Source organism: Calidris pugnax, unplaced genomic scaffold, assembly GCF_001431845.1.
Source record: "Calidris pugnax isolate Ruff unplaced genomic scaffold, ASM143184v1 scaffold273, whole genome shotgun sequence".
NCBI lineage: Eukaryota > Metazoa > Chordata > Aves > Charadriiformes > Scolopacidae > Calidris > Calidris pugnax.
The window spans coordinates 5,559,585-5,580,173 of NW_015094508.1; the positions used below are offsets into that span (position 1 = coordinate 5,559,585).

A 20,589-nucleotide genomic window follows, 5' to 3' on the forward strand; every position below is an offset into this window, starting at 1 on the left:
TTGTTAGCGATGGAGGAGGAAAAAAGGCCTATTTTAAAAACTCTTATATTTCTTTCTCATGTTTCTTATTTACTGTTGTCTTTGAGCCATATGTGGCATGATGGGATGTTGATGTTTTCAGTACTCTCACAAATATTACCTAGCAGATAGTGTTGGTGTTGGAGGGGCAGCAGTGTGGGATGTGGTTCCCAAACTGGCACCCACCAGGCCAGTGAAATGGGTCACAGTGAAATTCTGTAAAACCACATGAGGTAATGAAGCCAATGGTGCCTTCAGGCGAAGGGTGGTGCTGCGGGCATATGGTATCTTGGGAGAAGTGCTGAGGGTTCTCTGTGGGCCTCTGGTCTAGAAATGTGTGGGTGCCACTGACACATCATTGCTCATCTTTACGTCACTTCTGGCTATGAGCTTTGCCCAAATTTAAATGAGGGAAAATGCTGCTGCCACTTCTGTGTGTACAAAACACAACTGCATGGACCATTCTGTGGGCTGGAGTTGTGCAGCTCTCCTGATACTGTGGTCTGGACGCTTCCAGGGGGCTCTCAGCCTCTGAGGGAACAAAAACCTGCCCAGCAAAAGGAAGGACTGGGGCTCAGAGGTTAGGGCATCAACTACAGTCTGTAACGGAAGATTGCAAATGTTACTTGAATTGCTGAGATAGCTGAAGACCTACTGGAGTCAGAAATACCTGCAGAGCCCGTTTCCTCTGTAAGCCAGCTCTGAACAGAAGACATACAGACACTGCATGTAGCACTGCCTTTGACTGAGAGATCTGTCCACGTAGTCAGAGTCTGAACGTTCCTGAAGCACGAACGTGTGCTCGGTTCATTTTTTTTTCTTTACAGTGTCGTTACAACCCTTGCTTCCCTGGAGTGCGATGTGTGAACACTGCTCCAGGTTTCCGATGTGAGGCCTGTCCCCCAGGATATACAGGACAAACCGTGCAAGGGGTAGGACTCAGCTACGCCAGGAGCAATAAGCAGGTAAGTGACAGCTTCCCTGCAGCAACCGCCGTTGCAAGATGTTGGCTTATATCAATGCGTCTGTATTGTATTTTATTTATGTGTCAGTCATTCCATAATTGCCTGTGCAGTTAGGCAGAGCTCAGGGTGTTTCAATTAGAAGATCCGAGTTGGGTTTGGTTGGCTTTAATGGGAGCATTAACAGTCTAAGACTCGAGATGAGTATGGAGGCAAGAAAAAATATCATTGTCTTCATAGGTATCTCTGATCAGTTTTTAATGGGGCTCTGTTGATTTCGGTAAACTGGCTTTGAACTAGGAAAAGTATGATAGAAAAGGCTTATTTTACTGTAATTTTTCGCATGTTCCTGTGGCATCCTACAAGGGCAACATAGGTCTTGTCTTAAATCTTGTGGACAAACCAGAAGCCTATACTAAGGTTGAAATTTCCTGTATCACACTGTCTCTTTGGGGTTGATATGTGTCTGGAGATCCATTGGAAAATTAGCCTATAGGTATGTCTGCACCATTCTGAGAGCAATTTCAGGCTCTGACTGAGGCTATGACTCTTTTCTAGGCTTAAACTTTTGTAGCTTTTCTTCAGACTTGGGCTTCTAAATGACCTTTTTTTAATTACATGTTGATTTGTTTTATTGCTAGGTCTGCTTAGATATTGATGAATGTCAGAATGGTGGACTTGGACTCTGCGTTCCAAATTCCCATTGCATAAACACTTTGGTAAGGACCTTTTAATTTGTGGCTTTAAGAAAAAAAAAAAATAAAAATTGTTTTAAAATTCCATGAGGCTAGGATTTGATTTGTGGCTCTGACTGAAGAGCTGAACAATATAATTTGTTGGGTTTCATCTAAACCAAAGAAACGTTTCCTCTTTTCCTGAATAATGCTAAAAAATATAATCAATACTTGTTTTGTGATTAACTTGTCTATCTGAGCTGTATCTTTGTCACTTTCTCTGAGGAATGGCAGGAACTCTCCACACCATCTGGTTATGTTTGTTTATAGGTATGTTATTGTGAGGAACCTGCTTTGAAAGATTAAACCTTTGCTACTCCTCTTTTCCCACATGGGAACTGCTGCAGCAAGCTGTTCCCTGGATACTCTTTTTATAGATGTAATGTCTTTACTTCATAAGGGTATTTATATAGTATGGAATGTCCCTCTCAATAAGTACAGAGAGGAGAGCTGCAACTGGGGCAAATGCTCTTAATGCCAACACCCCCAGGTCCTTTTCTGCCAGGCAGCTCCAGCCACTCTGCCCCCAGCCTGTAGTGCTGCAGGGGGTTGTTGTGAACCAAGTGCAGGACCCAGCACTTGGCCTTGTTGAACCTCATACCATTGGCCTTGGCCCATTGATCCAGATCCCTCTGTAGAGCCTTTCCACCCTCAAGCAGGTCCACACTCCTGCCCAACTTGGTGTGATCTTGCAAGCTTACTGAGGGTGCACTTGATCCCCTCATCCAGATCATTGATAAAGATAATAAACAGAACCATCCCCAATACTGAGCCCTGGGGAACACCACTTGTGACTGGCCACCAACTGGATTTAACACCATTCAGCACAACTCAGCCTTCCAACCAGTTTTTTACCCAGCAAGTAGAACTCCCATCCAAGCCATAAGCAGACAGTTTCTCCTGGAGAATACTGTGAGAAACAGTGTCAAAGGCATTACTAAAGTTCAGGTAAACAACACTCACGGCCTTTCACTCATCCACTAAGTGGGGCATCTTGTCATAGAAGGACATCAGGTTGGGCAAGCAGGCCCTTTCTTCACCTGGTTGTCTTGTATGTGCCATTTATTCCACTGTCAAATACTGTTCTGCTATAGCTAGCTATACAGACCAGGCTTTCTCCATAACAAGAAAAGGGTTAAAACTATCCTGCAGATGGAAAGGTTGTCCTTCTTGTAGCTAGATTATTGTTGAGGCTACCCAGTAGCGTTCAAAGTGGTGTGCTTTCTTTGTGAATAATCTTGTTTTTCCTAGGACTTTCACTGTTCAATATGTTTCTATCTTTCTTTTTTTTTCCTTTTTCTTTTTTTTTAATACCTAGAATATTTCTGTCACATGTTGTATTCTATTGCATGACTAGACATGACTAATCCTCTTCAGGAGGCCATCAGGCTCTGTTTGCAGAGGGCAACAAGTGGCCTGCCATATGTCAAAACATGACAGTGTGCGTTTTTTACTCCTGTCTCCCTTTAGAAACAGTTTGCTCTGGAAGTGCTGCCTTAAAGGTTATTTTAATGCATGCCAGGGCTTGATCTAGGACAGAATATACTGAGCAAATTTAGCAGACTCCAGAAGATACTACTCTGGCATCCATTAGGAGACAGTGCACAGGCCAGTGTGTTTTATATAGGCCACACCATCTACATGGCCCAGTGATTATTTTACTCTTCAATCATCTATACATCTTCAGCCTGAAAGTATGCAGACAGCACAGAGTTAAAACTTGGAATGAAGCTATGAACAGAGGATAAAAATAATGCCCTGTTGGGTAGTAAATGTATCTGTCTGTCATGGTGGACTGGGACAATCCTGTTAGTTCCTCCAATAGGCTTTGTATGAGAAGAGTGAAGTTGTGTGAAGTGCTTCAGGTTCACAAAGCTATGGATGCACAAGTTTTTCAGAGATTTGCCTGTTTCTGTTCCTTGACATCTAAAACCAGTTATTCTTTATAAGGAAAAAATACTGATTTCCATTAAGTTTTATGTCATAGGTTGCAAATCTACAAGTATGTGAGATAAAGGAAAGAAAGCCACATAAGACCACTTCTTATCAGCACTTATCCATTCGTATGTCATGTAGTGATTGTCCCAGCGCAAACTGAGATTCCTTGGCTTAGCTCCTTTGCATTTGTTTACCCAAGAGTGGCACAAATAGAAAATATATGTGTATGCATCTAGGTAAGCCACTGCAAAAGGTTACATGGATGTTCTTATTGCAGTATAAATGAGGATGACTGTGTCCTCAACTCCTGAATTGTTTTATGAAGACCATGATTTAGCTCAAACTGGCTTTAAAAACATTTAAGTTAAAAAAAAAATAATAGGGCAAAGACATGATGAACTTTCTTGTCTCTCTTTGATTAAAAGTTGTGCCCAGTTGGGTTTATTTAAACTGATGGGTCTGCTTTACACTGAAATAAGAGCATCCAGTGTGATTAAGCAGGTGCTGCTTAGAATTTTACACAAAGTTTTGTCCACCTGGAAGCAGCTGAGAGTGATGCTGGCAGGGATAAGGCATCATGAAGAAGCTTTTTCTGCTACATGGCTTCTGTCTGGCTTAACGAAAGACTGGTCTAAACAGGTGGGAGTTGAGCATATTTTCCAGTGTGTGCTGTGGAAACTGAACCAGCATTTCATGTAGAAAATAAAGTTTGCTCACAGTGCAAGAGGCCTCAATGGATGAAATACTACACTTGCACAGCACAAGCAGAGTGACATGAATCTAACTCACATGCTTGCTTTAATAGAAAAATGAGTCCTGTTAAAAGCCTAGCTAGTAACTTTTTGTTTTTCACAGGGATCTTACCACTGTGGCCAGTGCAAACCAGGATACACAGGAGACCAAGCCAGGGGATGCCAGGCTGAGAGGAGCTGCAGAAATCGAGCCCTCAATCCATGCAGCATCCATGCTCGTTGTATTGAGGAGAAGCGTGGAGAGGTGACATGTATTGTGAGTTCATAAAATCATGCATTTGTATAGTGAAAAATAGCCTTTTTTAGGCTGGAATTCAGAAAGTCTTTGTGGTCTTTATATAAAGTTGGGTGTTTTAACTAGATTGTGGCACACTGGCCCAGACTAGCTACGAAAATAACCAGACTGGGTCGGTCTTGCAATTGTTTTCTTCTTCTTGCTTCTATGTCTGTAAGACAGCCATACTATTGTACCATATTTACTGTGTCTGTGTAATTAGATCTTTTGGGAATGGCTTTTATAGACTTTCTAGTCTTCTCAGAAAGCACTGTCGAGTGTCACTCTACAGAAAACATCACAAGGACAAATTCCTCTCCTGGTGCTCAGCTACGTAGCTGTGGGAGGGAATCCTCTCTACACAGCCAATGTGTCAGTACTTGCATCCGGATAGAGAAGGCATTTTTCCAAGTGAGACCATAGGTTCTAGGCACAGGTAGGCCTTACTGTGCTTCCCAGCCCTGGAAGCAGAGGAGTACCAAGTGGCATATGAATTTTTGTTGCCAGAGTCTAACTGAAGTGTATTACTTAGTTTTAACAGCTTGCAGGGGGATGCAAGAGGCTAATCCTGTCTTAAATTTGGATACAGTGCATGCTTCTGCTGGAATTTGCTTTGTTCTCATTTTTAAGTACATCTATTTCAAAGAAGAGTCTAGGATATTTTAAGCCTGTGCTGTAATGGGAAGATGCCTAGACACTTGTGTTAGACAAGTCCTCATTTTAGAGGGAGGCCAGAGTTTAGCATGCAGTTCTATGTCTGTATCTTCAATGACAATACAAATAAGGTATTGCTTGAAGCAATCCCAATTTAATCATCTAGGAGAAACTTCTGTACAGATGCACTTAATTTGCTGATACAAACTTAGTAACTCTTAGTGCAGTTTTTTTGTAAAACTTGCTCTGGTTGCAGACATTTTCTAGAGATACTGAACAAAACAGTCGTCCCATCTAACCATGGGCCCTTTGCTGACATGCCAGATGCATATTCTGCCTAGGTCCCCTCTTTTGTTGTTTTTTTTCCCCATCTGCAGGTGAAGAACCAAAGTTGATTCCTGATCAGCATGTAAAAGAAATCTATAGCTCCCACTGAAATCATTAGGTGTTGCAGGCATACATTCCATTTAACACCAAGTATTAGCTCTTTCTAGCTGTGTGTAGATATAGAGAGATTGAAACAAAGATTCTCTTTCCACTTTGAGAGATATTGAAGTGTACCTTATTGTACTTCAGTGTGTGCCCAGGCCTTCTGTATGTTAGTGTTTTCAAGTTGGATGTGAAGTTCCCATCTTGAATGTTGCTGCAGTGACTCGTTAACCTTTTGGTAGTACTACCATGCTGTTTCATTGATAGTGTGGCATTGGCTGGGCTGGTGATGGTTATATTTGCGGAAAAGATGTTGACATTGATGGCTACCCTAATGAAGAACTCTTATGCTCTGCTGAAAACTGCAGAAAGGTAAGAAATTCTTTCGTAATCCTGTAATAATTCAGAGCATGAAAGGGTTAAGAGTGGAAGAAGCATGACTACATATATTAATCTTTTTGCAAGTTGTTGGGTTCCTCTGGATAAATTGTATTTAATTTCATTAATTGATAAATTAAAACAAAAATAGAAAAAGTCATTAAAATTATGAAGGCATCCAGTCTACCTATAGAACACCAGACATGTCTCATTTTTTGCCTAGGACAATTGCAGATTTGTCCCAAACTCTGGACAGGAAGATGCTGATGGTGATGGGATTGGAGATGCTTGTGATGATGATGCGGATGGAGATGGCATTCCCAATGAGCAGGTGCTGTGTATAGATCAGGGTGCAGGGGTCTGTGCAAACAAAAGGATTTCACAAGGCAGTGATTTTTGAAATCCGGCTTACTACTATTTGCCAGAGATTATCTCATGACCATCATTGTCTTTTATACAACAGTTATTGTTATAAGATGTGAAAAACCCAGGCTGTCTCACCCAGCCTTAAATCCCATGGCGTGTTGTCCACTGTTACATTTCAGCCTTGAATTTTAGCACTTTTTGTATACAGAACTTGTGTTCTTCTGTCATGCTCTCCCATAGCATGGTCTCCAGGAACATTGCTTGCATTAGTGTCTGTCTTTTTAAAGGACAGGTTGACCTGACATCACATTCCATGAGGGATCCAAAACCCACAGAAATTAATGATGTCTTGCCAATAACTTGAAAAAGCTTTGAATTACGTTTGCAAAGTGAAAGAGGTTTCCATGTGGGTACACTACTGCAGAACTTACCAGAGAATAAAAGCTCTTTTGTGTTCACCCTGTATCCTTACATGCCCACTGTTATTCTACATTAAGATCCTTCTGTGATATTGCACTCCCAAAGAAGACAAGAGGAACACTCTGTCCAGAGTACAAATGTCCTTGTGGGGCTAGGGCAGCCTAGCGATCACAGAAGGTCTGTCTCAGACTGTTTTGCCCCAGAAGCCAATCCTGGTAGCTTGAAGCAACTTGTTTTATTAATATTCTGTAAGAAAATATATTAAATTCTCCTCCAACTATAAATCTATATGCAGGTTCAACACCTTTGCAGTCAAGTAACTTCTGTATTGATGCTAAGCCTCTATGTGTGCAAGAGGATGAGGTCATGTGTGTGCTAGAAAGGAGAGTAACATTTAAAACAGGTTGAAATAAAATTTTCACCACATGCATCCTGATGATCTTAGAGTGTCAATAGCAGCTTGATTGACAAAACAAAACCCCAAACTTTTACCTTTCTTCATCAAAAAGTCCCGTTTTTACAAGTGTTCCAGCTTTGGTTTGAATCTCTACCAGAAGGGGGCAACCGCCTTTCACCAAGAGCATCTACAAACAAACTGTCAGGGTCTGTGAAGTGCAGCTTTTGAGAAGGACCACATGAGAAAGCCAGGGTACTAAAACAGGTTACATCACCATGAGTGCTTCCCAAATGAGAATCAGAAATCAGAGTTATAATTTTAAGCCTTGTGATACTGGGTGTTTATGTTTAGTGTTCACATGGTGTGGTTCAAAGCAGACCTTTGAGGGAGTCAGTGAAATCGCATCCAGAGCTAATATTCACAAAAGATGTCAAACTGCTCACAGTAGTCATTTTTTGTGAAAGCAGAAATAAGTACAAGAATTATGTAAGTCCACTAAAGTAGAAATTAAAGATTCAGGGCCCAGTTCATGTCTGCTTTGAATCTGTGTCTCTTGCAGGATAACTGTGTCTTGGCTCCCAATGTTAACCAGAGAAACGGTGACCAAGATATCTTTGGAGATGCTTGTGACAATTGCCGCAATGTCCTGAATAATGACCAGAGGGACACAGATGGTGACGGGAAAGGAGATGCTTGTGATGATGACATGGATGGAGATGGTTGGTAATTCTTCCAGCTTCTCTGGTATTCTTGAAACTTGTTCAGAGCGTGCTGTGTGTTAGGAGATTTCCTGTCATCAGCTGCACATTGTCTTTCTTCATGAAACCTGTGTTTGGAATCCTTTTCATTTAGATTAATATATGTCTTTTGCCTCTGTTGGAAGCACCGAACACTGTAACAGATAAACCAAGCCACATTTCATGTCATTCAGTAGTTCCTTAAAGGTGCAACCATGTCCCAGAGTACCCAGCTGCTGCCTGTGCCAGATGCCCAAAAGCTATAGAATGTATTAATAAAAATTAAACGTCCCATCCTATAAGCTGTGATACAGGAACAGGATAGAATTAATTGTGTGTAATAAATGAAGTGTGTGTGGTGAGGCTAAAAGCTGACCTTTGGCAAGATGTTCCCAACTTCTATTGAATGGATGCACACGTAAGAAAGATCTGCCGTGCAGACTTATAATATCATTACAAGATGAAGTAGTTGCTGAAAAGTAATAGTGTCTTTATTGTTCTTGATGTTTATGTTGTCCAATAACAAATATGGGAATTGTCTTTAACTAACATCCAATCCACTTTTCGCTAGGTATTAAGAACCTTTTGGATAATTGTCAGAGGATCCCCAATGAGGACCAGGAGGACAAGGATAATGACGGTGTTGGTGATGCCTGTGACAGCTGCCCTACAGTCAGCAACCCAAACCAGGTTAGCAGACAGAAAGAAAAAATACCCTTGTTTAGGGAGGGGGACTGCTGGGGTCCAAAAAGATGGAAGAGAATGAGGCAGCCCATGCAGCCACAGTGTTCATCTTTTAATAATAGGCATTCAGTAAAGTTTTATGGAGCTTCAAACTCTCCTGACTTTGAAAGGGGAGCCACCAGGTGTATTCTCATAGCTTGAGAAGTTGTTAGCACCTCTGCCCTGCCAGTATCTTCCACTGTCACTCTCTGAAATGTGTGTGTGCTCCAGTCCCATGGAGTCCAGTGCCATACTCTACACAATTATGTGATTTAGTTATATTTGGTATTTCTTTAGTTAGGGCAAAATCCTGGTGTCTTTATTTAGCAAAACTTTCACTGCTCCTAGGTGGGAAGTCAGTGACTCTTTTTATACATTTTGAATTCTGATTAAGACCCTTGTGACTAAGAAAAATGCTGAAAGCACTTTATTTTAATTGTGTTTGATTTGGTTGTGTTTTGGTTTCATACTGCCATTTTAATAGATGCCCTCAGCAGCTGATACTGGAACTTTCTCTGTTTCCTCTTGCAGTCGGATGTTGACAATGACCTGGTTGGAGACTCCTGCGATACCAATCAGGACAGGTATGCTGTGTTGTGGCTTGTAATGACAGCAGGGAAGTGGAAGAGGCTAGTCTTGAGCTGAAGCATGCTACTGATTCCTAGAGAGCCTTAATGCCCCAGACTAGCCTGGGTTTAATTCCAGTATCTCCTCAAAGAAGTGTTATTTCAAAAACAGCGTTATGATTTATGAGCTTTCTTGGTTCACTTCCCTGTGGCAGTACAGTTACGGAGCCCTTCACCTTCAGCCCCACGTTCATGCAGGCTTCCTGTGAGTTCCTGTGGAAGTGATATATTTATTTGTCATCCCACTTTTCTTTCTTTTTTTTCTTTAGCAGAAATTTCACAGTTAAGGGCTGTTATGTTTTTCAGCAAGAACCTAGTGTTTCAGAAACAGACTTTTATTATCAAGTGTGAAACATTTGCAGAGAAACCCCTTTGCTTTAGCACAGCAAGAGTGGCAGTGCTCCTCTGTGGCTTTTACATGCCCTGAGCACTCAGGGGAGCACGTCCCATGACAAACTGCTAACGCCTGGCTGGAAGCAACTTCTGCAGAACCAGTGGCAAGTTCCCCGCCCCGTGCTCCTTACTTACAGCAAGAGGAAAGGGAAGTGATGAATCCTGTGCTGGCACAGCATTTCTCCAGCCACAGGCAGCTGCAGGGTCTCACCCCAGTGCTGCTGGTGGGTGCTGATGTCTGGGGCTTGGGTAGCCCGCTTCCCCACCTCCACAGGGAGCGTTCCCAGTCTTGATCATTAGCTGCTAAGGCCCCCAGCTGGGGGCTGTTTTACTTTTAAGTGCCTTTTTTTTTTCCTGTTTTAAAAAAGCACATTTTCTTATTTTCCTCAAACCATCTAATGTGTATGAAGCATCGCCTGGTTAGAAACGCTGTACCTCTGCCTGAGGTTAACCTTGCAATAGATGTAGATGCATGGTCCTCGTTGCATTTTATCTCAAGAACGGGCAGACATTAGCTGATCTGACCTAAAATTAAAGCACCTTTTCTAAGCCAGGGGAGCGAGGTGGGAATATGCATAGCTATAAGCTGCAGCACTGCCCTAATTTGGCTGCATGTCACTTCTGCTCCTTTTCGCCAGGCAAAAAGCTGCTGAGGGGAACATGCCTGTTTGTCACCAGAATCCATTTTGTTTACAGCGTGTGTACAAAAAAACCCTGACTTCAGGCCATTTTTTTTTGCACGGATGCCCTTCACTGCCAATGCAGCCACCCCATAATTTCCTAGACCCTTTCCGTGTCCCCATTCCTGATGTCTCTTCACTGTAACAGCTGATGCAGCCATGGGCTGGAGTGGTGTTTGGGAGTTACAGACTTTCTCCTTGCTTTCTTACTGCACAGCTGCCCTGTGGGGCCACAGTGTCACAAAACTTGCTGTGCAGGGGGGTGAAAGTTGTGCTTGTTTTTAAATAAGTCTGATTTCAGGTGCTTACGCAGAACCTCCTGCGGATTTTCATTCACGCTCACCACCTGCCTGTTGATGTGCACCAAGGCACTTGTGGTCAACATGTGTGACAAGGGACACTAGCTGTTGAACTGTTTGTGTCTCCTGGGTGCCTTTTGATTGATGACACTACACTTGTTGGATGTGCCTTCCACGACCTTTTGGAGTGGGTGTTGTTTGGGATCTTGGGCTCTGGTATCTTTTCCCACTCCATGAAAGGCTTCTCTTTTTTTTCCTTACCCGAGTATTTTTATAGCTCTAGGCTTAGTCTTCATCTTCCTGCCACCTTGTCATACAGTCTCTGTTTGTTCCTTTTCTCCTTGCTGTTCATCCACCTGAGTGACACCAGGTCATGGTGCTCCACTCGTCAGTTTCCAGCTCCAGGGATGTCTCCAGTCCATTTCCCCCTTCAGGAACCCATGCTGTCACCTGTGCAGGGGCAGGAGCTGATGCTGCCATTTCTTTTTGTCTCTGTGCTTGCAGTGATGGCGATGGGCACCAGGACAGCACAGACAATTGCCCCACCATCATTAACAGCTCCCAGCTGGACACAGATAAGGATGGGTTGGGTGATGAGTGTGATGACGACGATGATAATGATGGCATTCCTGACCTCTTGCCTCCAGGCCCTGACAACTGCAGGCTGGTCCCCAACCCAGGGCAGGAAGATGATAATGGTAAGATGGGCCTTCAGGAGACATTTGGGTGCTTAGGCACTATATCTTTCCCCCAAAATTACACGTGTGATCCAATACAGCCACCACGTTTGCATACACTCATCCCAGGAGTGACCTCAACACACAGGCCCTTTAGCCAAGGCAGAGGACCTCAGGTCCCCTCCCCAGGCACTGTGGCTATCAAGGCTGAGACTCCACTTGCTTCTCAGGCACCCTGATACAGGTTCTCAGACAGATATGGCTACTTGTTGCACCATAAATCTGCTTTCACTCCTCTGATGCATTCAGGTGATGGAGTCGGGGATATCTGCGAGTCTGATTTTGACCAGGATACCGTGATTGATCGGATCGATGTGTGCCCTGAGAACGCAGAGATCACCCTGACAGACTTCAGGGCCTATCAGACAGTGGTGCTGGACCCAGAGGGGGATGCGCAGATTGATCCCAACTGGGTGGTTCTGAACCAGGTAAAAATACACCTGGTCTTTCTTACCTGAGAAAGATCATTTAAAAACCTCAGTAAAACTGTCTCTGTAATTGCTGGAACTCTGGCAAACAAGTGAAAAGTGGAGACTGTTGGCTGGTTGACTATTTAGAATCATAGAATCATCTAGGTTGGAAGGGACCTTTAAGATCATCTAGTCCAACCATCAACCTAACTCTAAAAAACCAAAAGAAAACCATACAACCCCCTCCCCCCTGCAATTACTAAACTATATCTGTAAGCACTATGTCAACCTGTCTTTTGAAAACCTCCAGGGATGTGCCTTAACCACTTCCCTGGGCAGCCCATTCCAATTACCCTTCAGTGTAAAAATTTTTCCTAATGTCCAGTCTGAACCTCCCCCACAACTTCAGGCCACTTTTTCTTGTCTTTCCTATTTTACAGGAGCTCTAATGAAGCAACTTTCTTTTAACATATAATAGCTTGAAGCTTGGTGCTCCTAATAATGTAAAATAGCGGCGGGCTGGTTAGCTTGTTCTGGGTGGATTTCACTGCTGCCAAGAAGACCTGAGAGTTTTGTGTCACACTATTGAAATACTTCTGTAGCAAACAGTTTCATGAATCCTTCCCAGAATTCGTTAAGTCTGACCTGCTTTATAGCAGAGCATTCATAGATGGAGTCCAATAACTGTTATTTACACTAATGAATTTTAGCCTTCAGGAGGCTAATGTGTTCTGAGTCACAAGGAATGTGTAATTAATTCCCACTGCCAAAGTCTCTGCCAAGCCAGCTGAGCTACATACACCTTCCTTAACCCAGTCCTGGCAGTCAGTTTAATCCCAAACTCCACTACTAAACTGTATGACCTAAGCCTAGGCAAAGGTCTCTTCCCTCCCCAGACCTCTTTCCCGCCTGTTCCCTCCTCCAGTCGCATCTCCAGTTCTGGACAGGTTCAGTGATTTCCAGAAGAAGACTGGGGTCAGGAAAGGAAGTATCAGAGTACCAGTATGGCCAATTCTGCCATGGGAAAAGAAAAACCCCTCCTGACTCAGGGCACACAAGCAGCCAAAACATTAGTATTTGGTTATAGTTCTCATTTTAATTCAGAACTACAAGTGTTACAGACACGCTGTGAGCAAATGGAGGAGATGGGTGAAGGGGGAGCTATAGAGGGAGGCCCGAAGAGGCTGCCAGGCTTAGCCAACCCAGCTTGTCAAGCACGCTAACCACCCCAAATTTACTCTTACAGGGCATGGAAATTGTGCAGACTATGAACAGTGATCCTGGCCTCGCTGTTGGTATGTACCCTCTTCTGAGATTCAAATTTCACAGCAGAAAGCTCTCAGTACGTGAGCGCATTTTCTGCAGACTTGTTTTAACCTGCGCGTATCCTCAGGTTACACAGCGTTCAATGGCGTTGACTTTGAGGGCACTTTCCATGTGAACACGGTGACGGATGATGACTACGCTGGCTTTATTTTTGGTTATCAGGACAGCTCTAGCTTTTACGTGGTAATGTGGAAACAGACCGAGCAGACGTACTGGCAAGCAACTCCCTTCAGAGCTGTTGCAGAGCCTGGCATTCAGCTAAAGGTACTGGTCATGGCTCCTAGCTGGGGACACAGTGGTCGCCACAGCCCGGCTATGCCATCCTGCTATGTGTTGGCCATGCCTCCCCACCCCCTGACTGCTGTGGGCTAGGCCATCATGCCCTGCACTGGCCAAGCCATCTCATGGCCTGGGCTGTATCAAAAGATGCATTGCTAGCAGGTCCAGAGAGGTGATTCTTCCGCTTTACTCTGCTCTGGTGAGACCTCACCTGGAGTATTGTGTGCAGGTCTGGAGCCCTCAATATAGGAAGGACATGGACCTGGTGGAGCGGTTCCAAAGGAGGGCCACGAGGATGATCAGGGGGTTGGAGCACCTCTGCTACGAGGACTGAGGGAGCTGGGGTTGTTCAGCCTGGAGAAGAGGAGGCTCTGGGGAGACCTAACAGCAGCCTTCCAGTACCTGAAGGGGGCCTACAGGAAGGCTGGGGAGAGCCTGTTTACAAAGGCCTGTAGTGATAGGATGAGGGACAATGGCTTTAAGCTGGAGAAAAGCAGATTTAGATTGGATATTAGGAGAAAGTTCTTTACTGTGAGGGTGGTGGAGCACTGGAACAGGTTGCCCAGGGAGGTGATTGAGGCCCCTTCCCTGGAGATATTCAAGGTGAGGCTCGATGAAGCCCTGGGCAACCTGGTCTAGTTGGGGGTGTCCCTGCTGACTGCGAGGGGGTCAGACTAGATGACCTTTGGAGGTCCCTTCTGACCTGGACCATTCTATGATTCTGTGGCATGTTGGCTGTGCCCCTGACTGCTGTTCTCTCCCAGTGCCAGAAGGGCTGTCAGGTGCCTGCCACACAGTCTTTTAAATGGCATCATTTCTTAAGGAACTTCGTCTCCAGTCTTGGCTCTGCTTATCAGCTGCAGCATTTAGTCTCTGCTCACGTTGTGCTCTGAGTGTACCTGGTCAAAGTGCCACCTCCTCCTTGGTCCAGGTTGCTTTTCCAGGCAAGCAGTGGCTGTCCTTATGCGGAGAAGTTGGGGGCTCATGAACAGGAGGGAGGGTGCTCCTGCAGGTCTGCTGCCTGCTACAAAAAGACTTACAGCTCCTGAAAGTGACACTTCTCTGGTATTTCTGCAGGCTGTGAAATCCAAGACGGGCCCTGGTGAGCACCTCCGCAACTCCCTGTGGCACACGGGGGACACCAATGATCAGGTCAGGCTGCTGTGGAAGGACCCCCGAAATGTAGGGTGGAAAGACAAAGTATCCTACCGCTGGTTCTTGCAGCACAGACCCCAGATTGGTTATATCAGGTAAGAGAGGAAAAGGGTAGATAAAGTCTGCCTAAACTGTTGTTTCACGACACCTAATTCAGATGATAATCTGAGAATTTATAATGTGTCTGGGATTTGCACTGATGAAGCTTTATAACAGCTTGGATTTTTGAAATTCAGCCTGTGATTCTTTTCCTAGGAAAGACAATTCCAAGCTAAGCCTGTTTGTAACTGAAGTCTTCTACCACCTGGCTGTTGTCACTATGCCCTACTCTAATAAGCCTTTTTCTGGCTTTTAATACCTTGTTTTCCAAGCTACTGGTGGCCACTGATCTGAAAACCAATGCATTTCCAAATTTCTTAATTTTAAATCTTTTAGAATATTTTTGTTGGAATTGTGATAGTTCATTTACATATTCTGGGATAACAGAATTAATGAAAGTTGTCCACTTAAAGGTTGTGATCCTAACTAAGATCAGTAATTATTCTGATGTGATAGATTTGAGATTACATAGCATATATTCAGAAAGTTTGTCAAAGTTATGTAATGTATGTTATCTATTCTTATTTTGTTATTTTTGGGGAAAAAAGAAGTTATTTTAAAAACAAATTGACCGTTAAGGAGGAAAGGTTTCACTCTGCAACCTTTCTGGATCAGCAGGAATTATACTTGCAGAGGAAGGTTGATGTTAAAATGCAAAAAGTAAACTGCTTTGGCATCATCAGCTCAGGTTTTGCAACCTTGTAATAGTACGGAAATACAGGTAAAAATCAGTTTTCTTCAAAAAATCACCACCTTGCTCTTGAGATGCAGAACATCATCTTCAGCGGTAATTGGAGTGAGCATGTTTGACTGTATGCTAAAATGGATTAAGAACATTTATACTGTCAGTTGTTGTGTCCCGGCCACGGGGCAGTAGTGAGTAGATCCTGGGTGGCAACCTTTCTTGAGACCAAGCTGTTTGTGAAGCTGCTTCATGAGTAAACATCTGCCCAATGTTGCAGTCTCTCTAGCCGGCCAAATTAATGCCTCCTGCAACTGGGAAAGTTAACGAAGTCAGTGTCACAAAATCCTTCAAAAACTAAAGGCAGCCAGGCCTAGAACGAACCCCTGCCAGCTCTCTGTCCACATCTTGCTGTGGTCTGTTCAGGCCCAGTGCCACAGACCATGATGTGTCTCGCAAAGGTTTTCCGAGGCTTCAAGGAAGCCTAGGAAATGTCAGCTTCTCCCATGGAAATTTGAAAGACAACAAGTTCTATTCATTGTACAGATGCTTTTGAACTGCCTCAGCAAATCAGGAAATAAACTCGGGAACATAACAGGAATTGGCTTTGTTTTTTTCTAATTTTATGAAAAGACACAGGAACTTTCTTTCTCTTCACAATTTGCTGTTTCCTTCCATGTCAGACCAGCAGCATGTCCTCATCCAAAACAGAGCCCTCCAGGCTCATCATCCTCTAAGTTGCTTGCCCAATACCCCAGGGGCTGAGGACTTGGTGTCGTTGGTGCTGTAGCAGCTCAGCAGGCTCCAGCCCTCAGCCCTCACTACGGGGCACAGGATGGGGAGATGGAAGGGTGCAGCCATTCCCACAGCTATTTGGGAATTTGCTGATGGCTTTTCTAAGATGCTAAATCATCAAAACTGTTCCTGGATTTAATCATGTTCGCATTTTTTAAAGAAATCTCACAGTCAAGCTTAAGATTCCAAATGGTTTGTTTGAAACTTTTCCTACTAAAAATAAAAAAAAAAAGAAAAAATGTTTAGCTTCAAACTGTGTGAGACGATATCCATCTGGCCTTCTTCAGCCCATCTAATCTGGTTCTCCCTTTCTCCTATAACCACCGACTGTAGAAATTTTCAAGAGTCAAAGCTCTCAGCCTGACTGACAGCAGGGGAAAAAAATCCAAGGCTTTTGTAGGATGTGTGAAAAAAAAACAACCAACCAACCAAAAACCAAAACCCAACCACTAAACAACCCACCTACCCTCCCTGCCCAGCTCTCACCAGTGTCCAGCGTTGCTCCAGCCCCCAGCCCACAGAGGAATTATCTTAACTGCTGCTTCTCCCCTGGGCTAGGAGGGAGATAGCATGTCCAAGGCTAGAGTCACCATGGATAATGAAATTACTTTTATGAATGTTGCAGTCCCAGAAAAGACTTAACAGAGCTTCTGTTTGCTTTCGTTAAGGGCAAGATTCTATGAAGGCTCTGACCTCGTGGCAGACTCTGGTGTCACTATAGACACCACCATGCGTGGAGGACGGCTTGGAGTTTTCTGCTTCTCTCAGGAAAACATTATTTGGTCCAACCTGAAATATCGCTGCAATGGTAACGTTGCTTTTATGTCATTTTAGCTAACAGCTAGCAAGGGACCATGAAGAACAGGTAGTGTGGCTGTCGGATTAAGCCATTTTGCGTCCTTTCCTTTGCTTTTCATTTACAAGTTATTCACAGCTGTGAAACACCTCCCCCGACACCAGCATCACGTTGCAGCCCAGCCAGACGGGAGCTCACACCTCACAACTGCTCCTCCCAGAGCAGCCACTCTGCTGCAGGGACTGTGCCAACTAAGCAGTATAGCTGTCATCAGAGAATTAGAAACGATATTTAAAACCAACCAACTGTGAGAGCTCTACACACACAATACACTGAGGCCATCGTGTGTGCAGGATGCCTCGAGCTCTGAATACAAGGAGGAATAAATCTGCCAGTGGGATCAGTCGCCAGGTCTCAGTGTCACCCACGCGCTTGCTGGTTGCTCCTGTCAGTGGTAGGAAAAGGTGCCCTTCCTCCCGTGGAGTGTCCCTTCTCAGGCTCTGTGGGAGCAGTTCCTCTTGGGCTAAGAGCCACTCAGCTTAGCCCTGATCTCCCAGTATATAGAATAACTCAAACCTTGGTGGCTCACACAGAAGCTGATTGTGTCAGGGTATTTCTGCCCTGGCAGCTAGCTTGAAGTAGGGCTGGAGGGGCTGCCCCCCTCCTCTCAGCATCACCCCCAGCTGACCAAGGCAGCCTTAGGAAAATGTTACCTGTCAAGTTGGAATAGTTTCCTTTTCTGCTCTCTGTGGATCCAGGAAGCCCATCCGAAGTCTGCAGTGGGCACAGGCGCTGCACAGCCAGACCCTGGCTCTGTGGATGCTTCTGGTGATGGACCCTGGTTCTTGGGCACTTGGTACACCCAGGCTGGTGCTGGCAGGTCATGGTTAAACAGGGGAACTCCTAGACGATGGCGCTTACACGTAAAAATTATAAGTCTCAAACAGTATGTAGTTTCCCAGAAAGCCTTTCTCAAAGCTGCCACTGAAGCCACAGATACTTTCCAGGCTGTGAGCAGGCAGTGGCTTTGCTGCCGGTGCTGCAGGAAGTCAATGAAACCCACTCGAAGTGGGAGCCCCCAAGTACCCCTGCTTTCATTTCGGACAAGTTCCTACATTTGCAGAAAAAGCTTGAACAGAATTTTCAAGCCTTAAAAAAAGAAATGATCAACAAAAAGTGAAGGATTTACCCCTTTTTTTTTCTACATACTGTATGTATTTATATAGTTATTTCTTTTTTTTTTTGAGTTTGGAGTTGCATTAGGGTGGACATAATCAGAGTAAAGCTGAGGTCACACAGTTGAGCTTCATTCCTGTGGCTCCATCTTTGGTTTCAGCTTGAGCTCTACGGTTTGTGGCTCTCCAGATAAAATGTTCTGGGAGCTGGCAAAGGCACACCGCAAGCTCAATGCTTCGGACAAACAGAACTGTAGTTACTCTGATGACATTCACCCATCTCCATTTCTGCCAATTCTGAAGTTTTTCTACCAGTTTCTGGTGGCCCTTGGGTTAGCGTTTCTGTCCCTTCTTGTGTCGTGGGAAACCATGACAAGGAAGTTGGATTAGGTTATGTGAGAAAGAGAGATGCTGATGCTACAAATGTGTCTGGGGCGCAGAGCGAGACAACCACCTTTATCTGCCTTTCTGGTCTGTGTTTATAAATAAAAACATAAGGGTGGAAGCCACAAAGCTTTTGGTTGGAAATGTAATTTGAATATGGGCAGTGCTGCATTATGGGCTGGCACTGCAGCACTTGCTGTCTTGGCCTCTCTGTGCTTTCCAGTATAGCTAAAACTAAAAACATTCCCAGTTCATTCACAGTGTTTAGACAAAGGGGAAAGTATGTTACCTTCAAAAAAAAAAAAAAAAGAGTACGTGGGTAATTCATTAATTTAAGTGCTCCTTGATTTTGTCAGAAGAGACTAAACTTTTGCATATTTTCCTGTTTTCAGACACCATCCCAGAGGACTTTCAAGAATTTCAAGCTCAGCAGTTTGGTGTTGGGGATATTTAAGAAGTAACGCCAAACTAACATTGCTATTGCAAACAATATATTTTAAATCCTTATATGATTGTTGTTGTAAGAGTGCACACCGCAGCTTGTTCTCATTGATGTGACTATGTCAGACTTTTTTTTTGTATAAAAGTGAAAATTAAAAGGAGACAAAATAGACTGGGGCTCCACTTGTTTTCAAATTTGCCCTAAAAACTAGGGAGCAGCATGTAATGGAGTGACAGTTGCTTAAAATATGCTCAGGAAAAGTTTGAATCTATTGCCATTTTGGGCTCAGTATTAAGCAGAGTGGGGAAGACAGTGCAATTTTGTCCCTCTGGAACGAGTCAGAAACAACAGGTTGCATCCAGGCATGAAGCAGTTGGGCGCTGCCTGGCCAAGCCAAGAGCTTCTTAATGCCTTTCCAGTCCTGCTAGGAAAAAGTTTTATCTCCTTCAGAACAGCAAACTCCTTTGGAGACCTTGTTACCTCTGGCAGACCCTCCTCTAAGAACTCTATTAGACCTCCCTGCCCTACCACTCCCAGAAAATGAGTAATGCTATCACATCCTGTTAAAAACAGAAAAGCTGACTGCAGGGCATTGCTAGTCACGTCTTATGACTTGCACGTGACTAAAACCAAGAAAGACACATGGAGAGAAATGCAGAATCACCAACAGAGAGAAAATAATCCTGACTCTCTCACACACAAAGCTTGGCTTTGACCCGCTGTCCCCACTCAGAGCACGTACTGCAATCTTAGGAAAATAAGTCATCAAGTTAAAAACCCGAAACACTGAATTAAGCCTTAGTAGCCATGGGGAAGGGACAGGAAAACAAAAAGCCAAAAAAAAAATTGCGTCACAATGTACTCCATAATTCAAAGTATAGAAAGGCGTTGGATGCTGTGTGGGTTTCTACTTCATTCTTTTTGAAAATGGAGCTAGGAAAGGAAGGGAGGACGAGCTCCAAGGGCAGCTGAAGAGAAGAATATTGCAGCCCTTAGGATAATTACTTTAAAAAGGACAATGGGAAACAGTACTTCAGCCTGGGGGAAGGGGGAGGGAGGAAACGCACAGAGGGGGAGTACAGCGAGGGTTTTAAAAATCAGAAGTAACCCTGAGAAAATGAACAGCCATGGCTGTTTCCCAGCACGAGAATACAGGGGAAATGCTGAGATAAATTATCAGGTGAGAGCATCAAAACAAAAAAAACCTCAAGTTTCCTGTTCTCAGTACAATAAAAATACCCTTAAAGTTTATGGTACTATCAGAGGCTTGGGCTACGGGAAGAGGCCTCACCCTGGGTTTGTCCACCATTGTCAAGGCTTCTGGGAGCAGCACGGCCTGGGACCTGTCCCACAAGGGGGAGTCCCACGGCAAAGAGTGTGAGGCAGGAGCAGACTTCTGGCACAGCTCGTCATCATGAAAGGTCCTCCGGTTTCACAGAATCACAGAATCACAGAATTGTCCAGGTTGGAAGGGACCTTTCAGATCATGTAGTCCAACCATTAACTTAACATTGACAAAATCATCACTA

General features: G+C 44.1%; 1 protein-coding gene across 3 annotated transcripts in view; it reads left to right on the forward strand.

Moving 5' to 3' along the window:
* Positions 1–19,227, forward strand: part of THBS4 (thrombospondin 4) — a 44,341-nt gene extending 25,114 nt beyond the window's left edge. For all 3 annotated transcript variants that reach the window (XM_014965008.1, XM_014965009.1, XM_014965007.1), the window contains exons 8-22: positions 846–983; positions 1,622–1,699; positions 4,508–4,660; positions 6,029–6,133; positions 6,363–6,470; positions 7,882–8,041; positions 8,631–8,749; positions 9,314–9,366; positions 11,285–11,478; positions 11,767–11,945; positions 13,174–13,222; positions 13,321–13,517; positions 14,610–14,782; positions 16,932–17,071; positions 19,011–19,227. In XM_014965008.1, coding sequence (XP_014820494.1) covers positions 846–983; positions 1,622–1,699; positions 4,508–4,660; positions 6,029–6,133; positions 6,363–6,470; positions 7,882–8,041; positions 8,631–8,749; positions 9,314–9,366; positions 11,285–11,478; positions 11,767–11,945; positions 13,174–13,222; positions 13,321–13,517; positions 14,610–14,782; positions 16,932–17,071; positions 19,011–19,072 — 1,908 coding nt within the window. In that variant the 3' untranslated portion in view covers positions 19,073–19,227. The remainder of the gene's footprint in view (positions 1–845; positions 984–1,621; positions 1,700–4,507; positions 4,661–6,028; positions 6,134–6,362; positions 6,471–7,881; positions 8,042–8,630; positions 8,750–9,313; positions 9,367–11,284; positions 11,479–11,766; positions 11,946–13,173; positions 13,223–13,320; positions 13,518–14,609; positions 14,783–16,931; positions 17,072–19,010) is intronic.
* The last annotated feature ends 1,362 nt before the right edge of the window (positions 19,228–20,589 follow it).